The sequence below is a fragment of the Syngnathus acus genome, chromosome 6 (assembly GCF_901709675.1).
Source record: "Syngnathus acus chromosome 6, fSynAcu1.2, whole genome shotgun sequence".
Lineage (NCBI taxonomy): Eukaryota > Metazoa > Chordata > Actinopteri > Syngnathiformes > Syngnathidae > Syngnathus > Syngnathus acus.
This window is the reverse complement of record NC_051092.1, coordinates 3,829,053-3,844,110: the sequence shown is the minus strand read 5'-3', so window position 1 is coordinate 3,844,110 and position 15,058 is coordinate 3,829,053. Positions and strand designations below refer to the sequence as shown.

General features: G+C 43.0%; 2 protein-coding genes across 3 annotated transcripts in view; one reads left to right on the top strand and one right to left on the bottom strand.

The window, feature by feature from the left end:
• Window positions 1-6,100, top strand: part of LOC119124992 (A disintegrin and metalloproteinase with thrombospondin motifs 20) — a 66,513-nt gene extending 60,413 nt beyond the window's left edge. Inside the window, exons 31-39 of one of the 2 annotated variants that reach the window (XM_037255399.1) lie at window positions 730-900; window positions 975-1,166; window positions 1,227-1,356; window positions 2,074-2,168; window positions 2,231-2,325; window positions 2,918-3,051; window positions 4,159-4,250; window positions 4,315-4,419; window positions 4,538-6,100. In XM_037255399.1, coding sequence (XP_037111294.1) covers window positions 730-900; window positions 975-1,166; window positions 1,227-1,356; window positions 2,074-2,168; window positions 2,231-2,325; window positions 2,918-3,051; window positions 4,159-4,250; window positions 4,315-4,419; window positions 4,538-4,627 — 1,104 coding nt within the window. In that variant the 3' untranslated portion in view covers window positions 4,628-6,100. The remainder of the gene's footprint in view (window positions 1-729; window positions 901-974; window positions 1,167-1,226; window positions 1,357-2,073; window positions 2,169-2,230; window positions 2,326-2,917; window positions 3,052-4,158; window positions 4,251-4,314; window positions 4,420-4,537) is intronic. The other variant, XM_037255400.1, reaches the window with a different exon arrangement.
• A 6,295-nt stretch (window positions 6,101-12,395) lies between these two features.
• On the bottom strand, window positions 12,396-14,112 carry LOC119124756. Its single transcript, XM_037255018.1, has one exon. The coding sequence runs from the start codon at window positions 13,786-13,788 to the stop codon at window positions 12,793-12,795; it is 996 nt and encodes a 331-aa protein (XP_037110913.1). The 5' UTR covers window positions 13,789-14,112; the 3' UTR covers window positions 12,396-12,792.
• Between the last annotated feature and the right edge of the window lie 946 nt (window positions 14,113-15,058).

Below are 15,058 nucleotides of genomic sequence, written 5' to 3'. Positions count from 1 at the left end.
CTTCCCTTCGTTGCTGTCGTGTTGCTTTGTCCTCCAATGGCAAAGCATAAAAGAGGATCGCCGTGCAAAAGGACTTCTCCTGCACAAACGTTTACTCATGCCTGCCCACGTTGCCTTGAGAACCAGAAAAGAGTTTGTTTTATTGCTCAGGAAATCAGTCAGTCACATAAAAAAACTTGTGACATATTCATGGACTATAGGGACCAAGCCCTGCTGCCATTAGCGAAGGTCTGTGACGAATTGCCTGCCCCAAAATGGTAATAGCCTATAGATGCCACTAGATGGCAGCAAATTATTTTAATGAGAGAGGACCATAAAGCATCAACACTATACATCTTGCATGTAAACAACAATCGTGAACATCTGTATTCAGTCTTTAATTTATTCAACATAAACCAACCACCTTCGACAATAGTGTTAGCTTGCATGCTAGCAAGATGACACAAAATCTGTGAATGACTGAATTTGCGAAATGTCAAACTATGAATTTGCAGGATGTTCAAAACCAGCGGAAAAGTAATTGCTTTTTTTTTTATTTCATGTTTAGGGCCACATAAATGCTCTTTTAAATCATCGCTAGTGGTGAACTTCTTTTTTTTAATAGGAACACATGTTGCATCCTTAAACGGGTCCAGCTGGATAAACTCAAGGCGGTTGGAAAGCCCAACAGTGCCCCCGCTCTGTCAGCCCGTCCCGTCCCGTCTTCACTCTCCTTCTGTTTACTTGCAGTGCAACGCCACCTGCGGAGGCGGCGTGAGAAGCAGGGCGGTGAACTGCGTGGGCCCCGCCATGACGCCGGCGCAAGCGGACTACTGCGAGCCGTCATCCCGACCGCCGACGCGTCAGCCCTGCCAAGCGGCTCCGTGCCGCCACGTGTGGACTGCAGGGGACTGGTCGCAGGTTAGAACTTCAATACACATGACGACCTTTAATACAATTTATGCTAACGACCGCTGTCAACCTGTGCGCGTCAGTGCTCCGCTAGCTGCGGCGTTGGCTACCAGCAGCGTGCGGTCACCTGCTCGGCAACACCCTCATCTCGGGCCCCGCATCTCTACGCCGTCGCCGGGGACCGCTGCCCGGAGCCTCGTCCTCTGAGCTCCAGGCCCTGCCTCCTCAAGGACTGCCCGCAGGCCTCCTATTGGAAACTCGGACCTTGGGGAAAGGTTAGCACTCACTCAGGTGGATTCGGTTGTATTCTAGTGACTCGTTAATGTCGATTGCAGTGCTCTCAGACATGCGGGGCAGGAGTGATGGAGCGCAGCGTGGAGTGTGTGACCTCCAAAGGAGCCGCGTCCAAGCAGTGCCGTCCCTCGGAAAGACCAGAGTCTCAAGCTGCGTGTCAAGCGGGAGAATGTAAGTCAACACTCACCCCCCCCCACCCCCTCCCTCGCGGTAATCATATCAAATTGACTGTGTTGTGTATGTTGGCCAACACCGTATCTGATTGTGTTTATAGAAACTCAAGTGTTTTCCCCCTTTTTCGCTTCGTTTTGACACATTTGCCAGAACGGCGTCTCGGGCCGGAGAGGCCTCTTGAAGTCATTACTTGGCGCTAGGATAAATGGCCACTCAGCGCTTTTCCACAAACTCTCCGCACGGTCGGGCCTATCCAAACGCCGCCTTCATTGTGAACTTGCGAGCTCTTCACAAGTCGGCAGCGGGCCAGACTTTGCGCGTTTGCCCGGCCGGTCTCTGCCAAGTCGGTCCGCGGCGAAATTAAAACGATATGCTCGGACGAGAGCCAGTACTGCGCTGGAGTATTAATGCTAATCAGCACGATACAGCCACTGAGGGGCTCCGGGCAAACTGGAGCAGGCAACACACATCATGAAACATTTAATACAACAGCTCTCCCTTTAAGGAAACATTCATCATGTTGATGTTTATCTTTGTCAAGTTCATCTTTTCATTCCATCAATAAGACTTTTATTCCTATGACTCACAACTTCCTCCGACATGAACTTTTAATTGCCGAGGGTGGGATCAGTCTTGTCAAGACAGAGCAAGAAGGCAAATACTTTGAAAGTATACTGTGTTTTATCACCTGCCGTCTTATTGTTTCCCCTCAAGGCCAGTTATTCGCCTCGTGCCGGGAGGTCCAGATACGGCAAGGCGTCAGGATGGACGGGGAATATTACCTCAAAGTCAAGTCGCGCATCCTTCAGGTGTGTCTGCACGTACTTTGTGAGTCTCGGCATGTACTTACCTGCTCTTTCTTCTTCTGCAGATTTACTGCGCGGAGATGCAAACCGATTCCCCCAAGGAGTATGTGACGCTGCGTAGCGGCCAGACGGATAATTACTCGGAGGTGTACGGCTACAGGTACATGGGGGAGAGGGGGGAGTCAGATTTGAATAATTATCATGATTTAAACATTAAAATGTCAACCCTAATAAGGTACTTGTAATATTTACTATTTTTTTGGTTATTTTACAACTTCATTGTCATTACAGAGAAATCTTGGTTAGCAGATGCAAAGGAGTAGTAAACTGCACATTAATACAGCATGTGGGAATTCTGCAGTATTAATAATTTGTACTTTAACACTTATTAAAACAATAAACTTGTGAATTATGCTTTAAATAATTTGATCTGTTGCATAATGAGCAGCTACCATTTAAAACTGACTTCAAGTAGCGATTCGCATTATCATTTGTAGTAATAAGTGCACTTTGCGCTCCATTCGATTGGCCTCCAGGGGGCGCTTGAAGCTGTTAGCATTGGTTCTTATTTCCTAAAGGGTGATCCACTTTTGAGGCTAGTTACACATAAAGACAGAAATTAGAATCATAACTGTCACTCAGGAATCTTGTGTTTGCGGATTTTTATCGCAAAGGAAGGAAAATGCTGAAATTTTCACCCGATTGTCAGTTTGCATCACCCCGCTTAAACTGTCATCGTCTCATCCGCGAAGGCTGCTGAACCCCTTCGAATGCCCCTACAACGGCAGCCGAAGGCAGGACTGCAACTGCAGGAACGACTACGCCGCGGCGGGCTACACCCTCTTCCACAAGGTCCGTCTGGACCTGAGCACCCTGAGGATACTCAGTGAGTAATTACTTAGTGATTGCCCGTCTGCCACAGCCAGACCACACACGGGAGTGCGTCATCGGGGATCGGTTTCGCAAAATCCCCTTTGCAAAAAAAAAAAAAATGTTGAGATGACCTTCTGAGCTCATTCCAAACACCTCCATGTGTGCACGTGCAGGCATGCGCCCGGGCGAGATATCACGATATGAGTCGCATCAGCATCGGATATTGATCAATAAATCATCCGAGGGCTAAGTGATGACAAGAGTCAGCTCGACCTCCCTTCTGTGATTAGTGAATTAGCATGTGTGCGGAGAAGCGATCCCGTTCTCTTCATCCAAATAGCTTGTGCTCTCATCCTCCCTCTGCATGGTACTCATTTGGATTTGGCAGCTTGAAAAAGAGGCGGAGAGACGCAAGATGACTTCAAGATGAAGACTGATGAGATTCTGTGCCTCGAGTCGTTTTTTTTCCCGCGCTGAAATTATTGGCATATACCTCTTAATCAATTCATAAATCAATTTTAAAAAAATTGGGGTTGGCCCCTTTTTGGCATGATTCATTGCAGGATTGGCTAAATTTATTCTTTTAGTCCTCACATGCATAATTCAATAGTTTTGGGGTCAAATTCAGTGCCGGGTTTATGTTTACTCTGTTATGTTTGCTTTTGTCGGTTTGACGTTACCATTCATCATTTGTGTGGCCTCTTGATTGGTTTTTCCCAAAGACTTTATTTTACAAACCCCAAAACTATAAACACTGATGGAAGTTCCAATTTACATTTTTCAACTAAAAACTGGGGGAATCCTGAAAAATAAATCTATGCTGAAAAAAGTCAGCGAATATGCAAATCTGCATGTGCCAAACTATGAATAGTTTTAAGTTGTAGTATCACCAATCACCTCTAGATGGCAAATGTTTCTTAGTTGAGTTTACAGTGCGTCTTACTGTACTGTAATATTTTCCTGAGTCGAACAAACATAGTACCATAATAATATGACAACTTTGAATTAAGTTATTTTGTTAAAAAACAAAAAAAAGCTGCAAAATGAGCACCTAATGTTGATTTTTTGTTCAGAAGTTTGGTGCCGTCCTTAAATTGTTTTTTTCTTTGCTGTTGCTCAGTCACCGACTTACGCTACTCCCACACTCCTGTTGGTCGACCTGTGCCCTTTGCCACGGCCGGTGACTGTTACAGCGCCGCCAAGTGTCCACAGGTTGGTGAAACAATTTCGACCTCTTGCCTTTATGGCACAGGGACTGACTTGTGGATACTTGCAGGGACAGTTCAGCATCAATTTGATCGGCACCGGGCTCAGAGTGGCCGAGGCCACCAAATGGACATCTCAGGGCAATTACGTTTCTGTCAAGGTCCACAGGTCGGAGGTATGGAACTGTTTGTTACTTACCTAAGTGGCTGTTTTCAATGAGTCAAAAACAGTAGGGGAATTTGACGAAGAACATTTCTTGTCTTATATTTCCCCATTGTCCCACTTGTCTGTAGGACGGCACAAGAATCTATGGCCGCTGCGGTGGTTTCTGTGGGAAGTGCGTTCCTCAGGCGCACAACGGGTTCCTCCTTCAGGTCTACTGAGGATCTCGTCGAATGCTACTGACCAGCAAAAAATAGTTGATAGGACCCCATCGACATCTGCCAGCATGTTGAAAAAAGAAAAAACTGTATCGACTTCACCAAAGCACGCGGCGACTGTCTTATTACGATGCCTTTAAAGTGGAATTGTCGGTATTTGATGAATGATAATCAAAGACGCCTGACACTTATGAGAGACTGTTGACCTACCTTAAATAATTCACACACTGGAGATCGCCGGAAGACTACCAACAGTATATCTTTTTAACTTTAGTTTCCCCGCCCTGCAAAAGTACTCAAGAAGTGACTGACTGACTGACTGACAGACATCACGTTCTCGTTTGCGCACGTTTAATGTTACCCGCATCCCCTAACTCCGCATTTTGATGTTTGACCATATTTATTTCGGAACCACCTGTGCGTGCTAACCGTTACAAATTCAGAAGCAGCAGCCGTCGCCAGGTTGTTGTTGTTGTTGTTGCGTCCGCTTTGTGTAGCAAATAACCACCAATGTCCTGAATGGTGCTCGAATGATTACCTCGCAAACCGTGGCCGTCAAAATAAAGCTTGCATTAGGTTGTAGCCGCAAAGGGTATCGGATTTAAATTTCATGGGCAAAAGTTTTGGGACAGTCAATGAGGGCTTGTTGTTTCTGAACCTTTATTGAGTCCACACATGTATTTTACATGACAAAAATCACACGTTTACTTTCTTGCTTTGAAATCTGTGCTTGTTTAATTGAACGCAAAACTAATTAAGAGTGGTTCTCACTATACGTAGGTCGCTGGTATAACATAGATTTGTATAATATTATTGAAACAAGCATCTTTATTTTTTATTTTCTATTTTCACTACCGGTGTGCATGTCCCATTACTTTTGTCCGAGCCGTGTATTGCCGTAAGAATCGTTACTACCCGCATCATTTAGCTTAACTCGATATAAAAAAAAAAAAGCTTTAACCAAAGTTAGATGGAGTACAACGCAGCTTGTATTGGTTGAATAAAAGAAAACTGAAATGAATATTAAAAAAAAAAAAGTCAATGAGCAGCTAGAAAACCTTCATATGGATGAAGGCCAACCATGCTATGAGGTCTGTATCAGAAAATGTAAAGAATACTTGACGCACTATGTGCCAAACATTTTTGTAGAGATGTAATCCTGTTCTTTGTAATAACCGTGAAGAGTTGTAACTTATGATGTGAGTTGTTGTTTGTAATATTCATACTTGAACCGTGCGCTAAGTACAGTATGAAAAATGGGCATTGCAGAGAGCGTGCTTGTCTGCCTGCCGTTTTATCCAAAGATGTTTTTTTTAATGAATGCTAATGTTACCTATACAGTATGTACAGTACAGTATGTAGCCTGTATAAAAAAAAAAGAAATGATTTATGATGGTGCTTTCTTACTAATCGTACAATCGTATGTCTTGCCACTACTAACACTGGAGAATAAGGAATAATAAATCATGAAATGAAATCCCTTCAATCATCTTTTTAAAGGTTCCGCCGTATGACTCATTGTGTCACGACACATGAGCGACATTAGCCAAGCACTGAATTTCACTGAATTTGTTTTTTTTTGGGACAAAGGTGCAGGTACCTCAGCAAAAGGCAATGTTTATGCAGCAGTCGCTTTCATAAGAGATAACTTTGTACATTGAAAACAGATCCTCTGGTCCTTCAAGAGCCCCTTTGATTTCCTGCCAGATGGCCGCCTCTGTTCCTAAAAATCTAATCTGAGGATTTAGGGACCTGATGCATGACAGTCACTCCCCCTTCAGAGCTGTTTCCCTCTGCTTTGCTCTCTTAAGAGTCGCACTTATCTTCCCCGCTCAGGAAAAGGTTTCTCGGCATAAAACACAAACTGAGCTGCAAAGAGAATTGTCATAAAAGAGAGGGCGATGATTGATGTTTACTATGAAATGCATTCTGCACAATCTTGCATGATCTGCCACATGCTTGGGGAAAATGCTAACATTTGACTCTCTAAAAATGAAACATCAAATGTAATTTTAGTGGGGTTATTTCATCAAAAAGACGGATTTACAATTTTAAGCAATTGTATGCTTCACATTCTTAAAAAAAAAAAGCGAATTCTCTAAACATTGCCAATTTGTTGAAGTATTTATGTAAATGTGCTTGATGGTCGGTTTGTACCCTGTGACCCAACAGAAGTGTTCTTTTCTGGGTAAACAGTGACATCTAGCGGGTATAATTGGATAAGGCACCTACGGCCTCCCCTGCCATCATGAAAAGGGGAAAAACAAATTCAATTGTTTTTATTATAAAGTCGTTTTCCTTTTAATTTCAATAAATTTGAATCATTTTGAACCAAAATTGCTGAATTTTTATAGTTATTTTAAAATCGAAGACGATTCGCTCGGAGGAGCCAACTTCCTGTCTAGCCTCTGAGGATTGCGTAATCACACGGCTGCCGATGCAATTAGACAGAACTGCTCTCTGTCTTTATGTCGCTGTTTAAGTGTTCAAACACTGTGGCTATATTAACTAATTTCCGTAGTTAAGCTGGTGTATATAATATCTTATTTTTTGTCATCTGTCTGTAACGTTGTGTTTTTTAGATGAACAAAACGGCTTTGAAAAGAAACCTTACGGAGGCTACAAAAAAGGTTCTCCAGCCTTACGGCAGGGGGTGCTAGTGATCCCGGGATGCTTCATGTACCTGCCTGTAGAATAAGAGATCTTATAGATATTTACTGTGAACACCTGAGGAGCCGTCGTCCATTTTTTTCGTTTTACATTTTTTTTTTTTTTTTTTGTTTGGTTTTCTTCCTCCGTTTTTACATTTCGTTTTACAATGGAGGATTACATATCCAAACGATTTTCAACGATGGATTTTCGGTCGAAGCAAGAGGTTATCAGTAAAGGAAGAGCAACTCCGGAGTTAAAAGGTATGATTCGGACAACGGGACTTCGGAGCATGTCTTTTCAAACGGAGTGGTACGCACGATCGAAAACATGCTTTATTGAGTGGTTTTATGTGTGAAGACTGCTGATATGAGATTTTAATTAAAATAGTTCAAATTAAATAATGAATAAGCCACACTAGAGCAGCGTTCCCCAACCTTTTTTGTGACACGGTCAGGTGCCGGACAAATTTTACCCGGGGGGGTACCGCACCGCACGTCACTGGAGTACGTAATTATTAAAATATCCTTTCCGAAATTAAACTAAAAAATCAATTAAATAAAAATAATCATTTAAAAGAAAAAGGGAAAATTATATTGAAGAAATTATCATGAAGACATTTATTTAATAATTGTAATATTGGTTAAATATTACAAAACGCAGAATAATTAAACAAAAATATATAATTATCGAAAGAAAACCGAAAGTCTTGATTAATGATAAAAATTATTAAAGTACACGAATTAATGATTCCAAATAAACGGGGACGTCCTAAATGTAGTGTAATTACTTAGTACTGCCGGCAGATGGTGGCAAAACAACATGTAACTACCGACACAAATGGCATGTGGAATGTTTTTTTTTTTATTGAGTTCGCTGCCCCTTAATAAATAAATATTTATAATGAACAGTACTTTTGAATTTTTTTTAATGTATTATTATTTGGGTATGTTACTTTTAAAAAAGAATCAACACATTCTCACTAATTCAACATAAAACCGATCAAGTCCATAACTCTTATCTCGCAGACACCCCACAACGCAACAGTTGGTCTTCCCCTGTATCAAATTCATCTTTAATGCTCCATGTCTACTCGAAAATCCGCGAAAGCCCCCACACACATGTGCACCGAGACACTAGTGCCACCCAGGAAATATTTCAGGGGCAAATGGTTTCCATGTTGGACCCCTGGGAGGGGGCGTCATGCGTACTCACAATTTTCAGCTCGTCTTTAAAATTTCATGGAGGTTTGTTCAGTGGTCATTTTGATTTGATGAATGATATTGGACACAAGATGATTGAGGAAGTGCTGGTTAAGGAACCAAGGCAATGTCTGGTCATTTATATACCCAGCACAATGGGTTGAGGATTTGGCCGAGTTGGGTCAAGATTTTTATCCAAGAGGTTTTAACCATCCTGAGTTAAACAAGGACATGCACACAATTAGCACCAGTGGCACAGTGTTTTCCTCATGGAAAATACTTTCCGCCTGGAAAATGTTGCTCTGTGTCAGCATAGTTTGGAAAAAAGGCGGCAAAGGTCCTCATAGGCGATAGTGTGGGAGCAGTCAGGACCCTCCACAAAACTAGTGGAGTTGGAGAAAGGTGGCCTAATTATTTTTAACAGCTTTAACACTCTGGAGGGGTTTAAATGTTACCTTTGTTCTGTTTTTCACGTCAACCACGTTGACCTGCGTTACCGCAAGAAATTTCTCACGGTTAAATGTATTTTGAACAATTGCGTTTGAACATCCTACTTAACAGTATTAATATTCTGTGTCAAAGCAAGAGCGTAAGGTGTCTTCGGATAAATGAATGGAAAAGTTGCATTTTTTTTGTATATATGTAAACGTTCCATAAATCCCCCCCCCCCCCCCCCCCCAAAAAAAAATCCAGTCTATTATGTGTCAGAGTGATTTACATGTAATTTAGAAAAATTACACACAAACCGAACTTGAGGTTTCGCCCGATGAGCGACAACAGCTGTTCGGAAACATGAAACGTAACTAGCGTGCATTTACTTCACTACACAACAAAAATCCATTTAAACTTCCCCTCGTCGGTTCAAAACATGCTTGCAAATCAACTGCGTTTCACAAGAACATCTCGGTATATTGCCTGAAATCTAAGTGAAAAGGACTCTCACGAGCTCCTCACACGCTACGTAACGGCCTAAATGGGATTTGTGAGTCACGACGTCGACCTCCCAGCTGCTCGCCTGCACGTTTTGCTGGCGTAAGAAGCGTCAATGTCTATCAGCCGCCATAAGGAGCTCATTTGACTAAGATTTATTGGCCTGGAAGATGTGTTAGACATGTGATTACATGTGTTCTGATTCTAAATAATACCACAGGGGAGAAAAACATGCCACACTGAATATATCAGCCCTAGAATAATACATGCTATTAAACAATTAGAGGAGTTTGACACTATAATATCTAACGCTGAAGGCACTACGATGTGTAAGGCTAACGTTAGCATGAGCGTTTGTTGTTGAATGGGCTGCAGTGGTCAACAAAATGGAAGTTGCTATATAGTAGCATACCAATTGTTAGCATAGCATTAGACTTTTAAGGTGAACAGAAAGTTCCAATCAACCTAGCTTCATGTTAGAATCCCAAATGTTAGCATTTTGGACTCACTTTAGATTTCAATTGACAAGGTTATTCCTGAGCAATTGTGGAAAAAAAACAGCCCAGCTCATCTCCATGGTAACCATGAACAAAATACAAACACATTATTGGGCTTATCTATTTGAGAGATAAAAGTACTTTTAAAAGCATTTTTTTTCCAGGTGAGGTTAGCTCGGAACCAGAGTGGCTTTCAAAGGGAAGAAACCGGGCCACACAGCGAGGCCTCCCGTTGTGTTGCACTGATGCTTCCCGAGATAGACGTCACATAGCCAAAGCAAAAACGCAGCGTTGTCAGGCTCCCCCCGTCACACCTTTACACCTCTCTCATCTTTTGTCGCACGGATTCACCGACACGCCATTATCCCCCACATAAATACGTTCTCGTGGGCCAATTCAGGTTGGGGGAACTGCAGCTCAACCTCCACTGCCAGGATAGTAGAGGGCTCCTCCGGCAGCCCTTCGCTCTGACTTGGACATCCACTTTTTTGATTTTCATATTATGTATTATTTGTGCCCTCTCTGCATCCATTACAACCTGGTGATCCTGAAAGGGGGATCCTTCCATCTGTGGTCCCTTCTCAAGGTTTCTCATTTTCCCCGGGCAGGGGTTTTTGAGTTTTTCCTTGCCCTTTTGGGAGCTTAAGACCAGGGGATGCCTTGAGAATAATTGTCAATTTTTGTCTATGTGAAGCCCTTTGAGACTGCTTGTGATTTAGGGCTATACAAATAAACTTGACTTGACTTGACTTGACAAGGCTGAAAAAAGGCTCCCCTTTTCTCTCAAAAACTTAAACCTCAAACTATCTACACCAAAAAAAGCCATATTGGCAATCTGGGACAAACCCCAGCCAAAATACAAAAAAAAATATTTGTATTCAGTGCCACGTTTTAAGTTAACATTGGCACAAGAATGTTACATTTGCTAAATGTCGTGTGTGTACACACGAGATGCTGATTAAAGTACAAGTTAGATTTTTTTTTCCCTTTCCTCCATCTGATTTCTATCAGGTGCAAGAGCATGGATGGGTAATTTGCCCCGATAGAAGCCTTTTTATTAGAGAGCCGGTGGAAATGATAGTGCAGCTTTAAAAGCTTTAAAAAGCACCGGCCGACTGAACTTTTGAGTCGACAGCTGATGGCGAGTAGGCACTTCACCTGGATTTCATAAACGCATCCCAAATAAATACAAAGCGCCGAATTCCACCTGGCGACAAATAAAAGAGTGAGCAACATCCTGACTACTTTAATGATTGCAGCCCGTATACTATTATAAGCGGACTTTTGAATGCACTTTTACAACCAGTCTGCAACTTTTGTCATGCGGAAACCCCCCCAAAAAATTGATACTGCAGTTTTTCAAAGAATCGAACCATGTGTGAGAATTTCAATTCATTTTCAATCGACCTCATTTGAATCCCTCATCTTGGGTCGACATCATTAAAAAATCCAAATTGACTTGAGATAAACAAACTGTTGCGCAAGAATGCAAACCGTTTCCCTCCCCGACGAATCTGATTCCAAACAGCCTGCAGCGTCCGCTAACCTCTGATTTTCTGATTTGCTCGGTACATTCCGCAGACTTGGCAGATGGCGGGCGGCCTCGCGATCCATCTGACGCGGGCATAAATACTTTCCGTGGGTAATTGAGCCACTTTTTTTTTGTTTTACCCGCATGCCGCCATCAAAAAGGTCGACGCCGTCTCAGAGCCAATCTGCGGAATGCATATGAGATTTGTCTCATTAAACAAAACGCAATCGGAAGTGGCGTGCCGGCTTCTTGGAGACGCGTCGGCGGGCTCGGCGCTCCCAAACGGATCGGTGCGCCGGCGTGGACAAAAGATGACATTGCGAGTTGGTTTTCTGCCACCGTGCTCCATTATGAGGCTGTCACACAGCATTAGGCCAGACGGCGGACACTTTCATGTGCGGATTAACACTTGCCCGTTGCGGATAATAGATATTTGCCTTAGCTAATCCTTTCCTCTGTTGATTTTTTTTTTTGGTGCTTGTTGCTTCTTTTAATAACTTCTTGCAAGCAAGCACATTTTCAGCAAGAGAATGTTGAAAATGTAAGAAGCCGGAACAAAGGCTGGTGTTTGACACAGATAAGCCGCTTACTGCGCCGAGTTTGAAATGGAAGATCGACTTTATTTCACTGCAACGCCGTCGAAGAATGGAATTGCTAGAATGGTAGAGTCAAATATCAATGCAAAATTACCCTATTTTTTGGAGTACGTTGTGAAATTAATTGAAGATGAATCTAAACATTTTTGGGGGTTTGACCTGGGTTATAACATTACAAATGTTAAATTTACAATTTACTTACAAAAAATGACAAATACAAAATTTACAAGTAGAATAAAAACAAAATTAATAGTATTTTTTAAAAGAATTTTAATGATACATTTATCTATAGAAATCTTTTAGAAAGCTGATAATAGTCAGTTCCACCTCCAAAATAGGCCAAATTTAACCAGATGGTGAGAAGTGTTGTTTTTTTTTCCAAGGATGTCTTAACGTCAACATGAAATTAAAACACACATGGATACATTTATTATACATATGTTAAACATTATTACATCGACATGGCATGCAGCAATATTTATAACATGGAGATGACGACAACACATTTTCTCGAGGTCTTGATGAAAGATTTCTTCCACGTCCATTGACAATGACATCATGACAAACGTAATTTACAGACGCATGCGGACAATTTCTGTCCCACGAAACTGAATTCAAAGAACACATCAATCTGGACTCTTCTGGTTGTCTGAGAAGACGTTTCGGATCTCACCTGATCAAGCCTGCTTGGGTGAGAGACAAAACGTCTTCTAAGACAACCAGAAAGGTCCAGTTGCAATCGATTCATTGCCCTCTAAGAACTTCACATATTTGGTGTCTGTGGGTTTTTGGTCCTGGGTTTTGGCACAGGTGAGGGGTCTTTGGTAGCAGCTTGCTCAGGCTGTGGAAGGTTTTCACCGGGCGTCGAAGCACTCGGGTGGCAAATTCTGGTGGAAGGTTCTGGAAAAGCTGGAGCGCCAACATCAGCGGGGTTCATGGTTTCGTAATCTGGGCTGCTGAGCTCAGATCTCTGCTGTTTTACGGAAACCATTCTGAAACCTTCTTTCCCCGAAAGGCGCGTTTCGTCCCGTCCTGGCCGACGACACAACGCGGCGACGATGACGAGCAGAAGAAGAAACAGCGCTGCTTCTCCCGCCAGTATGGCGATGATCGTTTTGGATGTCAAACAAGACAGAGTTGACGGCATCGCCGGTGAAGTCGCCAGTGGATTTTTACAAACTGGACGAACAGTGTCGCTCTTCTCCGTGCTGAATCTGTTCCTTACCCTACATGTGAAACTCTTCTCCCTGTCCAGTGATACGTTCAAAGTCTGCTTGGTGGCACCCGATAAGACGATATCATTGACGGACCACGAGAAGGACAAATCGTGAGGATTGGCCGCGTGGCAGCTTAGATTGACAAACCCGATTTGCAGGTCACAGAGGTAACCGAGTCGCGGTTGCGACACCTTGTCCAAGGTGCAGAGACGGCCGGTCCACTCGCTGACCAGAGTCCAATTGGGTTTGCGCACGATGGCCTGGTACAACCCCCCGCTGGAGAGCTTCAGGTTCTTCAACAGGAGCGATCCGGTCTTGGAGACGTCCTCCGGTTTCCCGATGGACACTCTGGTTTGCTCCCGGTTGAAAATGATGGTGCCGTTGTGAGTCCAGCTCAGCGCGTCAGTGTTGGCCAGTTGGTTATAAACAAACGGAAGCTCCACCATTTGTCCGACGGCGGCGTACAAGTCACACGTGTCCTTGTCGGCGCTCGCAAAGGATCCACGCAGAGCAATCACGAAGAGCATGATGCCGGCGTACATGACTCGAGATGTATAAAAAGGAGACAGAAAGCTAACAAGCAGTGTAGGAGGCTACTGGGAACAAGTGAACATTGTGAAACCTGTAAATCTTCCAGAGGAAGGAACTTGCGCTGATCAAGTCCACTTTCACTTCCCGGAGACGCCAGCGAGTGTTGTCGTGTTGCAACACTCACAGACAAGCGTCCCGTGCTTGCATGGACGGTTTTGGTACTCCAGTTCCCTAAGACAAATAATGAATAATATTTTGCAGAAAGCAAAGAAAATGAATTGCTCCTACCTGAGCCATCGACCGGAGAGGGTGGAGCTTGTTTGTTGTGGGCGGGTCTTTGTGGGAAAAGAGTCAAAGCTTTCAAATGACCGTAGCAGACACATTGGCAAGGTGGAGACACATAATCAAAATTAATTCTGGTTTATAAAACTTTTTATGAGGTAAATGACATAAATCAGTCATCCAATTCAAAGTTGCCTAAAAATCCCCCAGCAGTGTTTCCAGTAAAGCACGCTGTCGACGTCGGGCTAACCTGGCACGAGTTGATTTGTCATCTTTCTCTACTTTCCGACAATTAGCGTCGGTTCACGACGGCTCTGTAAATCTCTGTCGCGTCAAAAATGGGCAGAGCGGCAACACCTGTTTGGCTCTGTTTCGCCGTCATTACGCATTTTCCTTCCCCGCGGCAACAGATGCATGTAAAATGTCAGCTATGTCCGCAGGGGGGCCAAATGCAACGAATTCCTCGTCGCAAATGCTGTCCAAGATGACATCGGGCCAACTGGCAAATAAGAACGAGGTGTTGCCAGAGAAGAGCACGCTGCTGTTTTATGTCATATAATTAACGTGTAATAAGTTTCTTTGCTTTAATGATAGTTATGTCACCAAAGCATTCCACGAGTCAGCATTTTTGTTTTTCTTCATCATGCCACAAATGATAGCCTTTGTGTAAACTTTCCATCTGCGTCTTTTTTAATTTGGAGATGCACTTATGGCTATGATTCTAGATTTGTATTATATTAAGCATTGGAAGTTGACTATTTACAAAAATATATATATATATTTTAGGAAAAAAATAAAATTTTTATTTAATAAAAAGGGAAATAAATTACTTTAGGACAAACAACAAAAAGAGAATATTCCGAGCACTCGTTGAATCACGGGAAGGGAAAGGGGGCATCACGTTTTCATCCCCAAAGGTCTTCTAAAAACGAGTCACGTCTGGTCCAAGCGGCTCTGGAGCATCCCGCTGTCAGCTTCCATCTGCGGCCTCTAAATTAC

Excerpts from the sequence above, each read along its gene's own strand:
- LOC119124756 (XM_037255018.1), bottom strand. The coding sequence starts at position 13,788 with ATGTACGCCGGCATCATGCTCTTCGTGATTGCTCTGCGTGGATCCTTT.